Source organism: Ptychodera flava, chromosome 1, assembly GCF_041260155.1.
Source record: "Ptychodera flava strain L36383 chromosome 1, AS_Pfla_20210202, whole genome shotgun sequence".
Taxonomy (NCBI): Eukaryota; Metazoa; Hemichordata; class Enteropneusta; family Ptychoderidae; genus Ptychodera; species Ptychodera flava.
Window position 1 is genome coordinate 30,847,072 of NC_091928.1, and position 21,164 is coordinate 30,868,235.

Here is a 21,164-nt window from a genome sequence, read left to right on the forward strand (position 1 = left end):
ACCTGCCCGTCTAAAATAGTGCATCGTGGTCAGAGTAGGGTATTAAAAATGTAATGGCAGGGTGACGGAACTTTCCTGATATTTTGGCACTCTGACATCAGACGAGTATAGATGCGTTTAGATGCGTACATTGCACGGTACAATCACTGACTGGTTGACGTACGTGGAAATGTTTTTGACATTTTAATTGGTTGACATTGGAATTTTTGGGTGTACCATTAAAAAGGCAGAAATAAGCTACTTTATATCAGACAAAGCATGGTTAGTAGCGTCAAGTGGATTTTCAACTTCCGCCGAAGAACTGAAAGAAAAATATTTAACTCTTTGGATTGTGATTGGTATTTCATTTGCTTTCTTTCACCATCTAAAAGGAAAATTGGAGAAATTAACGAAATAATTATTCACATATTAAGTCAATTACATCAAATAGGCCAGAATATATTACTGGGATATCCTATTTTGCCATCGTTATGAAGACAACACGTACAAATTTGTACTATTGTTCTGTGATTCAGAGGTTATATGTTATGAGCTCGAGGGACCTTGAATTCAAGACTCGCCACCACTCGGTCTATACCATGTAAAAGTACGACATGTACACATACTTGACTCAGTCGAAATTACAAGACAAACAAACTACACACGCAGAGACACAGTCATGTACAGAGAATGGAAGGCGCATAACCATAAACGTCTGTGGTTACGGTTTATTAAAAAGCTAACTTTAAGGTAGTATGCGCCTCGAAAGAAAACGACTTAAATTTTCCCCAAGGAATAATCATGGTGCGCTTCAAAATATAGAATAAAAATCGGGGTACTAGAGAAACAAATTACCCAAAATTTACCGAGACTTACAGTTCAAATTGACCGCCATCCCTGTGTTAACTCTATGGACAAAAGTATAATTGTCAATTTCAAAAAAAACTAAAACTGTGAAAGTTTTTCTTACTCCTAAATGAACACCCAGAAGTGCTAGATCAGAAAGATTTGAAAAAGATGAGAGTCCAGATATCTTTCCCAGAGATTCATTCTACCTCAACTTAAGATTATCCACCTTAATACTTGACAGTATGGTCGATTTTTAAGACGCATGTATTACTACATCTACTTAAAGTTTATCCAATGTCTAAAATCATTACTTGTCCGGGACCTTTAACATTAAGAATAACATTTACACTATGCAATATTTTGTATTTCCTAAATAATCAGTATATGCTGATGGAATAATTCATGATCAAATTCGTAGAAATTATCGTTTGTCTTGGTTGTCAAGAAGTTTTAAATATTGCAGTATACCGACTTTACACATGCACAATTCTGTACATTTCAGTGAAAGCTCTTTATATCGTATTTTTTTCTATGAATTTTAGGACCTGTTACTTCAGGAACTGCAAATAGTCTGTTGTTTTTTCTTAAAGAGACTTTTTATTTTAAATTATGATAATTTAGTTATTAGTCAATTTCTACAAAAATGTTCTATGTTCTCATTCAGAACTTAATGAATGATATTTTCTTGGCAAAGTACAAGTAGAACAACACATTGTGCAAATATGCAAATTTATTATCTACAAAATGAGTTTTGATCTGGACTAACGTTCTTACACTTAAAGTTCCGGTTTCTGAAACCTCTAAAGATAGCTCTGATAAGACTTTGGATTTATTCAAAGTTGTCATCGTATTGTTATTCGGGAATAAGTTCATATTTATCATAATCTTACGTTTTCCTCTAGAAGGAAACACTAAAAACACATCTTTTACATATCTTCATAGCAAATAAACAGGTGAAGCATGCTATCTTGTAAAATTCTTATTCACAACTTGTTTGTCGTTATTTCATGAGTAGAGTGTCCTGTATATGCATTTGAAATTCCAGCTACGACCAACATAACCGTATTCGAAAATGCCTTTATTGAAATCAAAACAAGTTTTTTCAAATGAAAGCTAATAACTCAATCACCACGAATGCACCCGAATTTTTGATGACCCACACAGTCGCACTGTACATATTTTGACTTAGACCCTCTCCTCTAGACTCCATGCTCTGGAAGAGTACTTTTGTTCAATGGCGTGCACCCCCTGGTTCACTATAGGCTGCGTAAATCCTTTGCGAAATTCGCGTACACAGTCACAATAGGCATCTGGAACTATTTTAGAACTCTGTGAGCACATAGACTTTGGGACGTGCAAGGATTATATAATAATTTTTGCATGTATTATAGTCCTTCTTAATTGGATACGAGGACAAACAACTAATTCGGAATAACAATAGGGAGAAGGCCTTGCACTTTAAACTTTCAACGAGTCCATCCATAACATTTACAGCACAACATTCTAAAATATCAGCCTATGGCTGACATGTCTGACATGTGCATACAACATAACTGCCTGTGTAATATGCATGAAGTATACCTGTGTAAACACGAAAGGGGTGGGAGAATAACATCGCTACCAATGACTGTCAAAGTACACTGCCTTGCTTCACGTCAGTAAATACTTCCGGGTCGTTTGCAAGTTAAAATCACTCAAGGTACATGTGACGCACCGTTATTATCAAGTTGCGATAAGTACTTCTTTGTTTTGCTGAGTCTTAACAGTGTCGCCGAGACGTTTGTCGGCGACTACAAAGATGATAACGATTCTGGTGTCTGGTGTATCTGTGGTGTTCTGTGCTTTCGTTCTTTTCGGACTCACTGTTGCAGACACAGGTGGGTAATTTGACAGTCACCATATTACCTGCGTAATTTGCGCACTTCATGTACTTAACATTGATACTACGCAAGTCAAGGACGAATATGGGGATTCGTAAAAATTTAAGGAAAATCGTGTCATGCAAAACAGCGTTTAGTATCGATTTTGAAGAAAATTGCCTGCAATGACTTCTGTGTTTTAAACCAAAAAGTTATTTGGGGAGAGGGAGGCTTGGCAGTTGTCAATGTGCCATAGTTACAAAAACATTGACGTAAAAAGCAAAGGCACAAATTTAAAGCTATGGATCTTCGTGATAGGTTTCGAAAAGAGACGTGTTAGTTGTCGATGATAGCTAAATGAAAGAGTGACTTAAGTGTGACAGTTGAGACAGAAAAAGTTGAGACATAATTACTTTCGGCCCAGATCAGCACAAAAAGTGATCGTCTCCGCAACAGCCTGTTTCAAATTCTATAAATCTTTATCACATTGCAGCTAGTTGGTAGGATTGATCGATAATATCCATGTTTTACGCCAAAGAAGTGAGACTGACTGTCATGTGATAGTCACGGGACAGAGGGCAGACTGACCTAGCTTCAACTTTGTTGTTGTAGGCCTGATAAATGGCAGAACTATAGCAACAGAAACATGTTTGCGACAAAGCACACTTCGAATTGAAACATGTGTAAACAGTTCTCAGGGGGAAGGGTCCAAATCCGTTCAAAGCTTTCACTGTGAATCACTGCTTTCAACATGAGTGCTTGATCGAATGTCAAGAAGGTTGCAGAGGTAAAATCGAGCTCAGTCCTCATATTAACTTCATTATGGCAGGCAGACCGATCACAAAATTTGCCGGTTTTTGGGTAGCAAAACTTGGTTTACAGTTAGGCAGTGTCGGATGTACCTGGGAATACTATAATTGTTTGGTCTTGCAAGTGTGTGCCTAACATAATATTATTCATTCGATATTGCCATGTAACATCTGACTAGCAATGTTAAGGCTATCAACTTAATCTCCTACTAATCTCATGTTGGAGGGGGATGTCACATTTGAAGCCTGTTTAAACTTTGTTCATTGCAATTAAATCTCCAATAACAACAACAACAACAACAACAACAACAACAACGACATCATTAATCATCATCATCAACAAGAAAAACAACAACAAATAAAAGAAGATCGGTATCGAATGATATCATGAAATAAAATTAATTAACAGGTCCTCACACCGTCTAAAATGTATAGGATACTATCCCCTGTATTATTATGCATTCAAATGTATATGGAAGTTAAGCACAGTTACTCTTGAGTCGTTCCTTTGTTGTTACACTTCGGATATTTAACAACTGAAATTGGCAATGGAACGGTTCTTTCGGGAACACTATATATACGGATGTACAAAGTACCTCTGATTTAAATGTCATCGCACATTAATTTTCAGAGACGTTCAGAGCTTAATGATCATTGTCGATCAGCTCCACCATAATATCTCTGTTTCACCGTAGAAAATCTAAGACTGTGTGTTATGCAGTTGTCGTATGAGTAGAGGGTGGGGTAGGGGTCGTGACCTAATCTCAATAGAAGCATTTGTAAACATCTCTCAGAGGGCAAACGACGTCATGGTAAAAGCTTTCACAACAAGTTACTGCTTTGAACAGAAGTGCAGGATCTAAAATTCACAAAAGTGGCGTACGTAAGGATAGATTGATTCTGTAATTCTTGACCGGATTCGAAACCACAACTCATAACAGTTAAATTACGTCATTGACTTTGGTTCACAAATGTTACAGCGGCGGGCAGACGATTACAGACGTTGTCGTCTTTCACGGCAGCATAACTTGATCTGTATAGCTAGACAGTGCACAGTTCAATGCAAAGACTGATATGTTGAGCTCTTATGTTGAGCTTATGCCTCTGTATTTCAGTCAAAAACCACTTCAAAATAACACTTGACTTGCCTCAAGGGTAACACCTTTTTCTGTCACTATGCTATACACGAAGAGAGTGACGCAATTGAATACAAAGACTCACTCTTATACGCCGAGTGTTCCGTTTAAAGCTTTGCAAATAGCGATACACATGCAAATCTTGCTAACAAAAAAGTATAAATGTACATTCCTATCATTCTGTATGACCATGACCATGGAACTGCTAAATGTATCAACTACTGAACTGGTCTACATCCTATATCTGAGTTGTCGCATTATTGAAGCAACATGAGTAAACTCATGTGGGTTAAACTTGGCAGTGATGATGAATGGTGATGAACGGTTAAGATGCAGCTCTAATCGATTCTTAAATCAAATGGGAAAGTTTACCTAGCGATTCACGATGTGCACCTCACACTGTACAATATGTCCGTGAAAAATAATCCTTGATGAACTTCCCCTTGGCTTCAATCATTCAGTGAACGCCCCAGGATTAATCGACGTGTGATAAAATCGTAACAGTTCACGACCTGTTTAAATTTACACCGGTTACACTTTTCATTGAAATATAATTGTGTTTCGAATCAATCACTCCTTGATAAATCTGTAAATATTTGAAAAGGGTGTAGCTCGCTCCCTGAATAACTGCCCATGTTTTAAACATGAAGAACGACGTCACTTATCGTTTTTGCGTACTCGATGTCAGAAGTATTCAACAATCTTCATTTAGGCAGCCAGGTGTACACGAGATTGTACAATTCACGACATAGAGCATGAGGCAATGCGCTCATGACCGGATCAGATAATTATGAATATAAGTCTTATACATGTAGCTGTAAAATGCAATGAAATCCGTGGTTTACTGTGCCAAGATTAATCACATGACAACAAGGCATCGTCGCTATGGAAGACGTTTGGCAAAATGATTGCTCAAATACGTACTTTCGTGTAGTTTACTGAATACCCGAGCGTTTTACGCCTTCTTAACACCTGCTGTTTACCATAATGACAAATGATGGAACACACCTTGTACTATTAAAGTATCTTTTATAAAGCACAACAGCTCTTAATTTAGCAAGACTGACAGAACAACTCCTGTTGTGTCACGCGTATTTCTCAGTTTTACTTCTTAAGTCTATCATACCACCTTTTGCCTTCCAGGCTACTTGTGCTTTGTCATTTTGACAATCTCGGTTCAATATGGAGCTACAGTCTGAGAAGAGAGCGCCATGGCTTACCATGGCTTGACCAGATGACCTTCTTAAAACTTCGTCGCTCGATTGGATATACTTATATGCATGGTACAGAAATGTCATGCACTGACGACCCTTTAGTAAAGATATGCAAATATATAGTAATTTTAATGTAAATACTTTCAGTACAAAATTTTAAGCACACCTTAAAACTAATTCAGTGGTACGATAGACTTAAGATGCCAGCACTATTGGCTAGGAAATGCAATTGCTCTTTAATGTATGTAAACAGGATTATGGTATTGCATATTATCATAATATGTAGACGCAGCCACTCGACCTCGTCTTATGGGGTCGACTCCCCACATCAAGTTTCACAGATCGGGGACAGATATTCGGACTCTAAAATGTTTATTTTAATCTATCACTTGTGGGGGATCATTGTAAAGCTCTTGGAGAATTAACTCTTTTCACCGTTTTATTTTTTGAAACTCAAAAATTACATGTTTCCCATAGATTTAACATACGGATGGGGGCATTTGAAATTCGAGTATACGTAATTGTATGTAATACAAACGAAAAATTGTTGTGCCAGTACACACCTGTTTCCCGCATGGGAAGTAACAGTGTACATTTCAGTAGATTTGGAATGAGATAAACAACTTCACGCCTAACATGTTCAGCAATACGAAAAGATCACTTGAATACATGCCAGATTGAAATGCAGAGTGTCCTTGTCAGGATATTTACCGACAAACGTCATGATATTATGAGACTTCCCAATCTCTTTTGTTTAGGTCCAGTTGACGTCCAAGCACCTGGCCTAAAGTGAGGTCGATAATTACTCAAAGGCATGAAATTCAAACAAAGAGGTGAACACGAATCAAAATTATTCTCATCTTATCACAGTGACTCCTGGGTAAGGTCCCGAGCGGGGCCTTGAGTCTAGTGTTAGATACACATTGATCCTGGTTTGGTTTTTTGCCAGGTGGATCTGAGAGAGTGCGATTGGTGAATGGTCGGAATCGATATGAAGGCCGGGTGGAAGTGACTCTACAATCGACATCTTGGACTCCTGTGTGTCAATCCAGATGGGATTTACACGACGCAAACATACTCTGTAAAGAGTTAGGTAGGACATTTCATTTCACACACTGTTTGTCTTTGTTCATGTAATAGAACTTAGGGTAACCTTCATAAAGGAAGGAGCATACATTTACTGAATGACTGTACCATACGTGTTGCTCGGACCACATTTAACAAAATAATATTGATGTGACTTGTCTAATGCTTTAAATTAATAGAAATATAAAATATTCAAATCTGTTTTAATCATGTTTGGCAGCATCAAAGTTAATACATGAATTACATAAACTTAATGGTGTCGTGTTAGTGTCTTTCACCGTTTGAACTTTCAGGACGACCCGGAGCTATGATGTCGGGTAGAGATGATAATGCTCTTGAAAACGATGAACGCGAGCGAATAGTCCGTGTCGATTGTGATGAGGACAGTGAATCGATTACTCAATGTGATTACGAATATAACAGATGGTGTCGTAACGCAGCGACAGCAAAATGTAACTGTAAGTGAAATATGAAGCTTATGGAATGCTGTATATTAATTTTATTTTGTAACAATGCCTGTATAATTTTAGAATGTGAATGCCACACACGTACCAATGACTTAGCCGATACAGATAATCTTACATGCCTGCCATTCGTACAAGATACGAATTTCGGGTTCTATGTTAATCCATTATATTTCACAGAGTAACTAGTATTGCGGCTGCTTTCAATAAGAAAAATGTCAAAATACACGACCCTGATATTTTTCCGTTGCGTGCAGACGATGGCTATCTAGGGTGCTACAGTGATGATGACGAGTTCCCTGCATTGCCTGGAGGGGCGACAACCATCGACCAGATGACGATACAGTCCTGCTTAGACCACTGCAGAAGCCGAGGTATGTACTACGCAGGTTTAGGCCCACCTAACTATTGCTACTGTGGAAGGGAAGGGACAGATTATGGACAGCATGGATATGCGTCAGACTCTTGCTTAGAAAGGTGTGAAGGTGACGAGGGAATAGAGGTTTATACAAGTAAGAATTCTGAAAAGTTAAACGTCTGCATGAAAGAGATACGAGAATTTCTTTTTCAAGCAAATAAGTCAACGATAGCTGAATATTCTTAAAAGGTTAAAAAATCATCAATAGTTTTCTTGTTATCTTTTGCTATATTCTTGTATTCGAAATTTTTTTATGCATAGGGTAAAAAGGTACAATACCTATTTGACGACGTGGTTGAGTTTCATCAAGAGAAACTACAGTGTTGTAATTATGAAGCGGTGTCATTTTATTCTGTTGAAGGTAGCTGCATGAATAGTATAAAATAACTACATGATCTTCTCTGGTCAGCGCATACGGTTACCTTCTCGACGAGACATTATTGCTGTTCACGTGTCTTTTAAATTGTCATATTTTTTGCCACACCCTTCACTTTCGTTTAGCATGCACTACTCAGCGTCAATAAATTGTTGTTTTATGAATACAACAAATTTTATAACTGAAGAACTAACTTAAGGAGTTTCTGTGTGAAAACAGTAAATCGTGTATTTTAAGTAGTACAGAAAAGATAATACTGTCTGCGCGATTTTTCAGCGACTCTTGGTGCTTGTGGAGGTGAAATGGAGAATTCTGGTACTATTTATTCCCCTGGATTTCCAGGTCAGAGCTTGAAACAACAGAGTTGCTCTTGGAATATTTCAACTCCAGCAGAGACTGTGATTGAACTGAAATTTGGGTTCAATGACAAATATGACTCGTTATTTATCGACGAAAACATCTACGGTCTTCAGCGTGAGGTCGCCTTGACGGACACAGCTGTCAAGTTATGTTCGAATGAAATCCGTGTTCGTTTTTCAGGAGACGAAACGGGTGGTACCTTTGCTCTGGAATTCAACGGTAAGATGATAACAAAAAATTACAACTTACAGCATCTTTCTATTCAACTGTTGGAACATACGAACACAGTTTCTTTCGATGAGCTCCATTGAAGCGAAAGTCCAGGTGAATTTGTAATGACTCTGTAAATACATGCGTGTCTGTCTGTCTATCTGTTTGTCTGTTTGTCCGTCTATCTGCCTGTCTGTCTGATCGAAAGATAATTTTGGATGAGGATGGAAGGTTCCACGACAGTATCGACAAGTAGAAGTAACATTGCAGACCAATTTCATAGGCATGAAAGGAATCTGACGTACAAGATTAAGACACCATCGTGTGCATTCTAGTTTGAATGCCGTTGTGTGATAAAGTGCAGTGGTCGTCTCGGGGGCAAGCTTTGGACGAGTAGTTTAGACCTCAAGCAGGAGGAATTAACTGTAACGGACAAGGGGGATATGTAGAAATCAATCAAATTGAAGGTCAGAAATACATGTGACCAAATAGTTCAACTTGTTCATACATGTCATGAGAGAAGCTAAATATTCACGATAATTCCATTAAGTTGGTGGTACATATCATAAAACTTTTGCAAATGCCATTTAGAATACATTGCCAAACAATACACTGCTTTGCACATTAACTCGGTAGATAAAGATTAAAACACCCTACCAGTAAATATTTAGCATTTTTCATATTACGATTGAGTTAAAATTGAGTTACATTTATCAAAACTTGCGTTTCCTGTTCCGCAACGTCTTGCCTGAAGTGTTACTTCTATTGCTTATGTCATCTGCACACTGACAACTACATGTATCGGCCAATTGTCGACTACATGTGTTTGGAAAAGTTTGATTACAAAACCTCAAAAACTTGTCTTGTTTATTGTTATGTTCCGCAGGCGTTGCACAACACTGCATGACGCCCCCTGCTTTAGAAGAAGGCTATAGAGAAAGAGGACACTTTGATGTGACTGATTTCTGTCCATTGCAAGGGAGACATTTATTTATTAAATGTGTAACTGGATACAACTTGACATCTGCTCACGATACCATCACATGTTTAGAAAACAGCGAATGGAATGACACTTTCCCAAAGTGTTCCAGTAGGTAGTCCTATATCATGAAATGAAAAGGAATTGTATTTATTGAGTTTCTTTCACACAGAGGCACTATATTGGGGTTTAACAATATTTGCTATTTCTGAATTGGATCAACCTGTCGGAATATTTATTAGATCTCCCTTTGTAATCATTACAATCTCAACTTCATTCTAACACAATGAAACATACACTTCTCTGATGAGGGGCATCCTTTATTGATTCTAACACAACAACAACAATGCTTTACAATTAATGTTTCCCTTCCTGTTTTAGTCATTGATTGTGGCAATCCCGTTAATGTTGATAATTCAAGGAGAGATGGCACGTCTTACACATACCAAAGTATTATTATTTACACGTGTATTGATGGGTTTACTGGTAATAGTACCTTAACATGCACTGCGAATGGAAATTGGACAGAGAAACCAATTTGTACAGGTACATGATGATTATATTTTATTGGCAAATTTTTCATTTGCTAATATCGCAGCATTTACTATTAAAACCGTTTACGAAACTTAGTTTAAACCTCGGCCAAGTGAAGAATATTTTCAGTGTCTGTCGAGGTACAATATTCTAACGGTTGGTGCAAACTTGCAAATATTAACATGGTATAGGCCTTATGATCCTTTTCAACGATGCCTCTTTTCTGAAATTGGAAAAAAAATGTTATAATATTGAAGAAAGACGCATCACCATATACACTCTTGACAGTTGCATGCGTGTAATAGTACAGGGGTCTCCTCAACAAAAACCCTTTAGTGTGTGCCATGCATTTCAGCGATTTTAGCTTTTGCTTCAACTTTCTTTAAGGAACCTTTCTATCGCTCTTAATAAAGCAACAGTATAGAATCTAGGATCAAAGTGCGAGCTTTTGTTCTTGAGAAACGGCTAACATTTACCAATGTTTTTGATTCAAAATCGTCACCATCTGTGTGTTAACACCATTTGGGATATTCAAATTTTGGATTATCACAAAAATGAGACAGAGAAAACTTTAGTTACTCTAAAACCTTCAAAACGAGATTTGGATTTTCGTAATATTTCAAAATCATTGTCAAAGTTTTTATTCACGTCGGAATGACCGTTAGTCCTGACATTGTGTCAAACCCCTTCTTCCTAGCTGTTAATTGTGGTGACCCGGGAGAAATCGCTCATGCAGAGAGATATGGCTCACTGTTCACGTTTCCTCATGTCGTCAAATACAATTGCACTGAAGGATTCATTGGTGGCGGTGATATCGTATGTACTGAACTCGGGACATGGACTGACAAACCTGAATGTATCCCGGCAGGTATAGGCGATATTAATGTACTAATGAATCTATAATAATCTTCAGAATTTTTTAGGACTATAAGACGACTCTTATATGTATGTTTTGAAGTTTTTGTGGGAGGAGCTATTTTAAATCTCCCTACTGCTCAGCACATTGCGTCCTTTCATCTCATTAATTTTACTTCAAAACCGCAACCTGAAGTCATTAGTTGTTTTTCATCATACAAAAAGTTTATTTTGAATTCCGTAGAAAAATATCAGAGATGCAAAATTACTTTTATACATCACAAAAATGAAAATTTGATGAAATACGAGATAGCATAAACGAATTCACGTGTAAGTCTATAAATACTTGAACAACTTTCATAAGATTCCTCGATTTAAGAGGCTGTACATGTGGTGACTTCTCGGGGACAAAAGCCGCTCAATGTGATATGCTACTTAATATATGCATGCTGTGTTTAATGTTGCTATTGTTACGATAACACCGATTAAAAACAATTGGACAAAATGCGGAGCTTTTCATCCAGATATTATAAAATCTGGTTTCAATTTTAATCGCATGTAAATCAGTCCTCGCTAATGTCCTCGTTATTACACCCGTGACTATTGTTTCTTTATTTCACTCCTCATTGTTGTAGGCATATTGAAAGATTCTCCAAGACAAGTAACTGTTGGTAAGTGTGTGTTATTGTGTGTGTGGCGGGGAGACGCGTCTACTGCCTATCTGTATGTCATCTGCCTGCCTGCCTGCCTGCCTGCCTACCTACCTACCTACCTACCTACCTACCTACCTACCAAAACATCCAAGCAACCTACCTACCTTCATATCTACCGACCCATCTACTCACTACCTATCGACTTACCTGCCTGTCTGTCAATTTGACTCTGTCTGTCTATCTGACTCTGTCTGCCTGTCTGTCAATCTGTCTGTCTGTCTGTCTATCTATCTATCTATCTATCTATCTATCTATCTATCTATCTATCTATCTATCTATCTATCTATCTATCTATCTATCCATCCATCCATCCATCCATCCATCCATCCATCCATCCATCCATCCATCCATCCATCCATCCATCCATCCATCCATCTATCCATCTATCTATCTATCTATCTATCTATCTATCTATCTATCTATCTATCTATCTATCTATCTATCTAGCTAGCTAGCTAGCTAGCTATCCGGCAACCAGGTATAGTATCTAGATCGCTCCTCGTCTGTATTTAACCATCTCATGTAATTATATTACATTCAAATATATCTTGTGAGAGTATATTATGTCATTGGAATTTGCGTTGCTTATGTTTCATTGCATTTTAGCTTACAGAAAGGTTACAGCGATCAAAAGTGATACACAAGGAATTAGCTTGAAAAAAATGATAGTTTGAAAACGCATAACATTTCCACGTTCAACCTCTCCTCAGGTCTGATTGTCGGTGTAACGATTGGAGTAATCACAATGATGGTAATTATTGTAGTTGCTTCAATAATTGTCATTCGCAAACGGTAAATTAATAGCTCAGTATATTTATAAAAAATAATGAAATGTTTCAGTGAAGGACATTTTAAATCCGGACAGCTTATTCTGATATTCACAGCTTTACCATAAGCTTATGCGTTTATCACCCTACATAGATGATTCAACAACTTCATCACGTGTCATACTATTGGATTGCTATTTGTTATATCAAATATTGTAGATAATGTGAATGTCCCGGTCACATTTGATGTAAAAGTACGAATATGTTTAAAGATTATTTCTTATATTTGTAGCTAGTACATGCGTCGGTTTCATTCGAATATGTAAAAAATTGCTCGGTATATTCATATTTGGAACATTTCATGAGATGTATTGTTCAAACAGTTCAAAAATATTTCTGTAGATGGACCCATATTCTATGACTATTTTTTTCAAACTCACAGGAAAGCCAAAAACATATCTGGATCTAGCAATGCCATTTTGAACAATCGTAGTTATGGTAACATCGTATCGGATAGTGAAAATCGAGGTGAGGGACAAGTTCAACCATTAACACAGAAAGAGGCTCATTCCTATGAAGCGTTACATGCCGTCGAGGAAGACTATACCAAGTTACAATTTCAGGAAACACGTTTCATGTCTGGAAACGCACTAAGAGGCGAAATGCGGGCTGCTATTGGAAAAGAGGCGGGGGAGGGTTTGATGGTGATTGGAGACCCAAGTGTCTCGCAAAATGGTTCTGATAATGAATATGCATATGCTAAATTCGATGACATTGGTGTGAAGACCGACAGTGTTGATTCAAGCCAGAGACTGTCACAGAAAATACAGCGAGGATTCAATCATGGAAATAACTTGTTGAATCCTAACCATGAAGGGAAAACTTTCGAACGACAACAGAAGCAATTCCCGGGTAACGATGCTCCCCAGGCCGAAGGTCTTGTCGTTGCGGCCCCTGAAGCTGAATTACAGAAAACGTACCACGAATCTGCTAGTGAAGTAAACAGTGGATTTATCGATAATGTCATTTATGAAAACAACGCAGATGAAGAAAATTCTGACAATTTTAGACATTCAAACGATTCGCAAACGAATCGTCGAGGCGACAATTCCTGCAATCATGACAGCAATAAGGAAGTGAAATACGATGGAATGGTTGAAAATATTGCTTATGAAATGACTGACGACACTGAAGACTTTGGTGATGTTTATGCAGAAATCGCTGACACTGGTGCAGAGAATGTCAACGTTGAGGGCGGTGTGGATAATATTCTTTACGAATCAGGTGCACTTGAAAACGCCGATGATGTTGAGTACTATGTGTTGGAGGGGCCCTAACGTAATATAAAGTCCATAAACTATGGTACACATCCTCAAGATATCGGATTTCAAATGCTCCCATAATAAGCTACTCAGGAATTTTATAATATCGCTTAACCAGCGACATACAAACATTCTAGTTTTTAGGAAAAGTCTGCGCTATTCACTTCATGATATTTCATGCTGTGTTTTTCTCCATTTTGTGATGATAATGATGAGAGAGTGTTAGTATAGCAAGAAAGGGAGTGAGTGAGTGAGTGGGTGAGTGCGTGAGTGAATCAGTTAGTCATTTAGTCAGTCTGGAGCACCATAGGCCATTATTCGGTACACTACGTGGCACGAAATCGTGTGCCGACTTTATTGAGGAAAAAAGGGGTACATAGACGAATTTTGTTCAATGAAGAATCACATAATATGCGCGACGCCTTTTCACAAACCTCGAAATTCGCAAACATCATCTACGATAGTTTATCAAATGGTTAGAATGTAAGGAAATTACATTGTTGAATGTGTAGGATATCGTTCACCAACAAACAAACAAACGAACAATCAAACAAATAAACTATCTAACAAACTAACAAACAAACTTATTGGAATATTCCTACAATCTTCAATCCTTATATAAAAATACAAAGGACAAACTGTTGTTGTTGAATCCATTGCAAATTTTATTTCTATCGAGGTAAAGATTTTTTTCTGTATTTATAGGCATACTGCCCCCAGATCACCTTTACAGATGCAAGTTATTGATTGATTTACACAAAGGATCTTCTTAAAATATCAATATTTACAAACCGCAAATCGTCACTACCACTATTTCTAAATATACAATAACCCATACATGATAAGGTCTAACATTTTTATTGCATTTAAAAATGACCAAGCGGGTGTTTAACCAATATCCGAAAAACGATTCCAAGCAGTGTGGTTTAAAACGTCATTGGCGCAATCACAGTAAACGTACATAAACGTGAATTACCAAATACCAAGGCGCGACCATCTAATTAAAAAATTATCAGAGTGACTGCACTTTTGATTATTTTATTAACATATGAAACGGCCTTATACGATCGAGAAAAGTTGGCCATTCTTCAAATTTTCTTGAGGAAGATTCTGTCTCAGACATAGACTCGGCATCAGTAATCAATATCGTATACCCCTTGATAGCCTAAATTTAGGGAAGTAATGAACACTCATGGTATGTAATGGTATTTCTTATAATGAAAATAAAGAGTATCACCTCGACAATGTCGGATTCTTTTATAATTCATTTCATTCCTTTCCTGATACATACTAAATATGAAAACCATGTTTTTGTAAAGGCTGTATACACAGAAAACGTCGTCCCATTGATCATGGTAAAAATCACTGCAGATGCAGGTTTTTTGATACCCATAACCTTTACACCTGCCAGAATACAATTCAACTGCCCGGGTATAGGTCAGAGTAGGGTATTAAAAATGTAGTGGCAGGGTGACATAACTTTCTTGACAATTCTTTCTGCACAGTTGACGCATCAGACTGAGTTAAGATGCATTTAGACGCGTGCATTGCACGTGACGGTACAATCAATGACTGATTGACGTATGTGGAAGTATTTTCGACATTTGAAGTGTTGACGTTGGAATAATTGTGTACCATGTAAAAAGGCAGAAGTAAGCTTTTTTATATAGCGAAATACATAATTGGTAGCGTCACGTAGGCTTTCAACTTCAGTCGAAGAACTGAAAGGAAAATATTTGAATCTTTGGATACTGAATTTGTATTTCATTTTGCTATGTTTCACCATATAGAGAGAGCTGTTAACGACATCAATTACTCACACAATATGACAATGGTGACCTTTAGGATATAATAAAGCATAATTCTTGAATATCCTTCTTTGTTTCATGATGGCATTCATGTTCGCCGTAAACAAACTGTAAATGTCATCAATGAATCTATGCCAAAACCAGGGTGACACCGTACTGGGTGCCTCTTTAAGTATTTACTCTCCTGATCCCCCATGAAAATGATTGCATGACTAGGGGCCATTTTCTGGCCCATGGCTGTGCCGTGAATCTGAAATAATGTTGATTATTGAACACAAAATTGTTGTTATATAAATCAAGTTTTAGAAAGCGTATTATAGAGGAAGTTGGTGTATTCTGTTTTCACTCTTATCAAGTGCTTTTTGACATGCCGTAATGCCTTTATCAATGGGTATGTTTGAATACAGCGACACAACATCGAAAGTTACCATGGTACTACGTGGGTAGTATCTTTGACATATGATGGTAATTTGGCAGCTAATGGTTGCCAATGGTAATCAATGTACTCAGAAATACCTTGTATAGGATGGTTTATGGTAGAAATAATCGGTCGAAATGGGATAACCTTTTTATTAATTTTTGGTAGTATGTAAAATTTTCCTGGCCGAGGGTCACTAGAGATGAAGTAATCACGCGTCTGTTTAGTGATATAACCTTGTTGATACTCGCCATTTACAGCCGCTTTGATAGCAGTGTTGATTATATTTGTTGGGTCAGATTTGAGTCTCTTATAGTGTTGTTTATTTTCCAAAATCTTATTGGCTTGTGTATGTAATGTTCTTTTTCCATGATCGCTATGACTGAACCCTTGTGGGCAGGTTTTATGACCCAATCATTTCTGCTTTGGATTTGAGGGATGTTCGTTATGATTTGGTGTAATTGTCCTTCACTTTGGTTTTGTAGTTTGAGTGATCCGAGATGGCTTCGTTTGTAGTGGTGATAAACATTTTGGAGAAACTGGTCCCGATTAGGTGGTGGGCGGCATGAAAGAACTTTTTTACGAAATTGATTATCATCATAGGAAGGTGTTTCATCAAGTGAACTCCGTCGCTATGAAAAAATCAGCCAGACGGAGGCGACGATGAAAAGTGTTCACATCAGTTCCCAGTAAAGTCTTATTTATTTTTATAGAGGTGGGAGAGAAGGAAAGGCCATTTTCTTGCAAACTCTTTTCATCACCTGTAAGTTGGGTTTTGGTTAAGTTGACGATGGTACAGGGGTTGCGTTGCACGGTTGTCGTAATGTGCAAGAGACTTCTCTGATTGCTGTAGTGGTTGCCAGTTGCTTTCAGATTCATTTGTGTACTCTTGTGGTTTGGAGTTTGACGTGTATACCACCCCGATGTGATTTACGCTGTTTTCGAAATGCCAGTCTATTGAGACCAAAGTTTCCAAAGTGAGGGACAATTTCTCCACATCAGAACGAACAGCCCTCAAATGCGCATTTGTCGCATTTGTTCGGAGCCACAATTGCGTAATACACGCCTTGATACACTGCAATATCTCTGATTGAACGGGATTACCCTTACAACCTCGTCGGAGAACAAACAAATAGAGGAATATCCATCCACAGGTCTGTTCTTCTTCAGTACAAAACACAAACAGGCATACTGTCTCATCCCTCTAGTCATAACATATAATCCCCGTCATCCTTACTTGAAAGTCACCATGTCCTTCAACCTTTCAACACTGCATAAGTCACCAAGATGTAAAGAAGCCAATCCCCAATATGCCAATTATATCATACCTTCGCAATATTAATCTCAGGGACCTTCACCAAAATGTCGGTCTACAAGGGGTTTAAACATTTGCAAATATACATCCAATACATTGCAGTTCCAAAGCACGGTCAACAACAAAACATGTTAATCAGAAATGACATCAGCTGCAACAGCAAAAACGTCGTATACCTCCTTACACGCCAACGCTGCCATAATGAGTATGTCGGGGAAACGAAAACATCTCTCAGACTTCGTTTCAATAACCTACTCTCTCCTAAGTGCGTCACACAAAAGATACCCCGGTTGCCATACATTTTAATTGTGATCAACACAGTACCAGTGATATTTCAGTAATAGGCACCGCATCGACTCAAAAATGATACCAAAATCCTTAATGCGAGAAACATGATCGAGCAAACAATTATCCGCATGGTAATTAAACTTAAAAGGTTTCTTTTTTAAGGTGATGGTAAGTACCTTACATTTCTCAGCATTCAAATTTTTTGACCACTGAAAAAGGTTTATCTACTGAACAAGTTTATCTACAGACTTTTATAATTGCTTGCTATCATCAAGATTTAACACTGAAAAGTTTGGCATGATCGTCTGCAAACAGCAATGACTGAACAGATACAGTCATTGGCAAGTCGTTTATGTATAATGTAAATAGCAAAGGCCCAAGAATGGAAAATTGTGGCACACCGGATGTTATCTGGCACCTAGTCGACGATGCTCCATTTACTAGCCTGAGGACACATTGCTGCCTGTTAGTGACTATTCCAGCTTCCAACCTTCTATATAGGCTCTGTATATTTTGAGTAGCCTCTGTATATTTTGAGTAGATCGTGATGGCTAAGCCAGCCAGGAACTGCTACTGTGAAAAGCCAAGCGACAGGGGGTCAGTCTATGTAATTTGCATGTTTTACGACAATTTTTCCCAGCTGAACATAACTATTGGCCTATTGTACCTTGCAGCTCTTTCTCTTACAGTAGCTGTTGTGAATGAATGAATGAACGAATGAAAGAATGAATAAATAAATGAATGGGTATTTAAAAACGATAAATAAATAAACAAGCAAACAAATAAATAAGTAAATTAATAAATTAATCAACAATAACAAAGCTGCATGGAATCTATTTCGTATCAGCATGCCAAACGCTGAAGCGAGCTTACTCGATGCATCAAACAGCGCCCCCTATAGTTATTGTGACGATCTAGGCTTTACGACATAGTGGAGAGCAGGTAAGCCTACTCCGAAGCGACATGCTTGCCGCAAGCTTTAAATATGTTTAAATCAAGCTCAGACGAGAGGGAACATGTTTTCGGACAGGATAATGTAGCCATAAAATTCTTATATTATCCGAAATTTGCATATTTTTGATGATATATAGTTGGCGGATCTGAGATTCAGCGTGGAGGGCTTTTCTTCTTCATCCATCGGTAACCGACAGAGCTGTGTTACTTTCATCGTCAACCTGTCGTGTGCAAACATCACAATCTTGTGAAGATTTAATGCCAAACATGAAAGTCGTTACAGCGCTAATACTGTTCATTCTTGTCACGATTTGTGAATATGTGGCCGGAGATGTTCCGATTGGCGACCCACCATTTGTCTGTGACGATGGACGTGTAAGTACATAAAATTTTAACCAAGCTCCTTTGGCGCTTTTTGTCGATCCCAAGCATCATAGGTCACCAGCCAGGGGTTACGGGGGGGGGGGGGTCGTATGACAACAAAGCGTGACAATGATATCGAACAATAAATTGCCGGCCGACATTGAAAGTTGCAATTTCAGTCTCTTACCTTATTGTACTATGATTATTATTAATGGTTATGTTCATAATTGATTGATGTTTGTTACTTTCTATAACAATCATATCGTAGTTACTGGTACTATTGTTTGGTCATTTTGTCATTTCTGAATTGTACAGACAGGGAACAGCTCTCGTGTAAAATAAAGAAGAGAAGAGCAATAGTGTATTTAAATTTGTTCTTTTGGTAACAGTTACAGGGTGTTTTGAAAAGAATACCAGTAACCGGAATGAATGTGTAAGCTATGAATGTGTAAGCTTTCTGTTAAATACCATGGCAGCTTGCTCAGGATTCAATTTAAATATCTAAAAATGAAATGGGAGTTTGGGCGTAGCAAAGCATTTCAAGGACTGAAAATTACAGGCATTAGAGTAAATGTACAACTGCTTTTATATATATATATATATATATATATATATATATATTTTATATATATATATATATATATATATATATATATATTATATATATATATATATATATATATATTTTTATCACATGAACTGGCCCGAATTCCCACCTGTGTGACGTAGAACAGGACGGATAAGAAATCCGAATTACCCTGTTGTACGTCATCAACCGGAACTTTTTTCTTGCATGGTACCCTTCATGCGGGTCGCGACGTGAACATAGACCGATTTGTCGTGATCGATGCCATGTGCCATGCTCTCAAGACACTTTTTCAAAAAGGTGACCCGATAAATTCACACATGGAAATAGAAGGCATGTCCAGCGAAATTTCGAGTCGCTAAAACTATAGCTTTTCCCGAGAATCGAATGGGGATACCGCCGATCCAGTCGAGTCGCCTCGTAAGGCTCAATGTGGACGTCGTACCTGGCGATCCCGGTTGGCGATAAACCTAAAATCTTCACCTCAACGGAAGTTCAACTGAATAAAGGAGTACAGTATAATCTTCGGGAAAGCGACATAGAGGCACAAGCATAAAGTCATTCGACTAACAACGATAAATTTCCTTCATCATTCAAAAAATTCCGTAAATTCTTGCTCGGAATAAAACCTGTAGCGGCGTAAGGTTGTAGCGCTAGCGAAGACATCAACTGTTGAGCTGTAGGCTATCCCCTAAGCTTAAGCTTATGCATTGCAGCGCTGTGAAATCCGATGTACTTCGAAAGTTGACTCAGACAACACTCAAAACAGAGTTTCCGTCAAGTAAAATTAGGATGTATCTACGGGTGAGATATATGTCACTGCAAACATCAAAGTCCTTAAGACGAAAACATTGACGACCGAGATCGGGATTAACGAGTTGACACCGGCATGGCAGAGACCGGTGACGGCAGCGTTGTGGGCATAAAGTACATGCAATGAGGTACACTCTGTGTGTCATCGAACGGAATCTTTCGCGCTCGCCACGGTCGTAAACTTGTGTGATATTTTGAAAAGCCACGGAATCTCTGAGAATGAGAATTACTGTTTCGATCGTGTCGTTACATGTACTTCATAAATCTATTTGTAAATATTCTGAATAACTCTGAATACTGTGGCTATCCGTCGCTAGCACGATGAAAGTTATGTCGACCGTACCGGTGGCCGACTTGCCTTGGCATCGGTACAGCGCGAGACAATGATTGACAGGTTCACGTGACCGAATCCGTATGTCTGGTTGGTGGAGATACCATTTCATGTAGCAAATTTCAGCTTGATGGGATTTATGAATGAAAGTATCTCCTGGGTGACGGGCCGCTTTACTCTTTAAATGAAAGTAATCCGCGTAAGTAAAACACAAATCGCGACGAAATTCATGCAATTTGTTACGATAATTTTGATCCATCTACGTCAAAAGAAAAATAAGAAGACTGTTCATGTGATAAATATATAATCCCATGGTATTTTTCTCTGTTTGACGTCATCGTATACTCGTGTTTTTCGC

General features: G+C 38.0%; 5 protein-coding genes across 5 annotated transcripts in view; all 5 read left to right on the plus strand.

Annotated features, from left to right (window-relative positions):
- Positions 1–1,800, plus strand: part of LOC139135073 (uncharacterized) — a 34,490-nt gene extending 32,690 nt beyond the window's left edge. The window contains exon 12 of the mRNA XM_070702284.1: positions 1,247–1,800. The gene's annotated coding sequence lies outside the window, so the exon portion shown is untranslated. The remainder of the gene's footprint in view (positions 1–1,246) is intronic.
- Positions 1,801–2,594: 794 nt separating this feature from the next.
- Positions 2,595–8,000, plus strand: LOC139143953 (CD5 antigen-like). Its single transcript, XM_070714577.1, has 4 exons — positions 2,595–2,705; positions 6,796–6,939; positions 7,226–7,390; positions 7,654–8,000. The coding sequence occupies exons 1-4, from the start codon at positions 2,627–2,629 to the stop codon at positions 7,998–8,000; spliced, it is 735 nt and encodes a 244-aa protein (XP_070570678.1). The 5' UTR covers positions 2,595–2,626.
- Positions 8,001–8,447: 447 nt separating this feature from the next.
- Positions 8,448–12,008, plus strand: LOC139143961 (C4b-binding protein alpha chain-like). Its single transcript, XM_070714590.1, has 5 exons — positions 8,448–8,769; positions 9,647–9,850; positions 10,121–10,285; positions 10,971–11,141; positions 11,764–12,008. The coding sequence occupies exons 1-5, from the start codon at positions 8,493–8,495 to the stop codon at positions 12,006–12,008; spliced, it is 1,062 nt and encodes a 353-aa protein (XP_070570691.1). The 5' UTR covers positions 8,448–8,492.
- A 548-nt stretch (positions 12,009–12,556) lies between these two features.
- LOC139135074 (uncharacterized) lies at positions 12,557–15,500 on the plus strand. The gene is made up of 2 exons (XM_070702300.1): positions 12,557–12,633; positions 13,051–15,500. Exons 1-2 carry the CDS (start codon positions 12,587–12,589, stop codon positions 13,943–13,945), a joined length of 942 nt encoding a protein of 313 aa, XP_070558401.1. The 5' UTR covers positions 12,557–12,586; the 3' UTR covers positions 13,946–15,500.
- Positions 15,501–18,699: 3,199 nt separating this feature from the next.
- Positions 18,700–21,164, plus strand: part of LOC139135080 (uncharacterized) — a 42,290-nt gene continuing 39,825 nt past the window's right edge. The window contains exon 1 of the mRNA XM_070702312.1: positions 18,700–19,088. Coding sequence (XP_070558413.1) covers positions 18,972–19,088 — 117 coding nt within the window. The 5' untranslated portion in view covers positions 18,700–18,971. The remainder of the gene's footprint in view (positions 19,089–21,164) is intronic.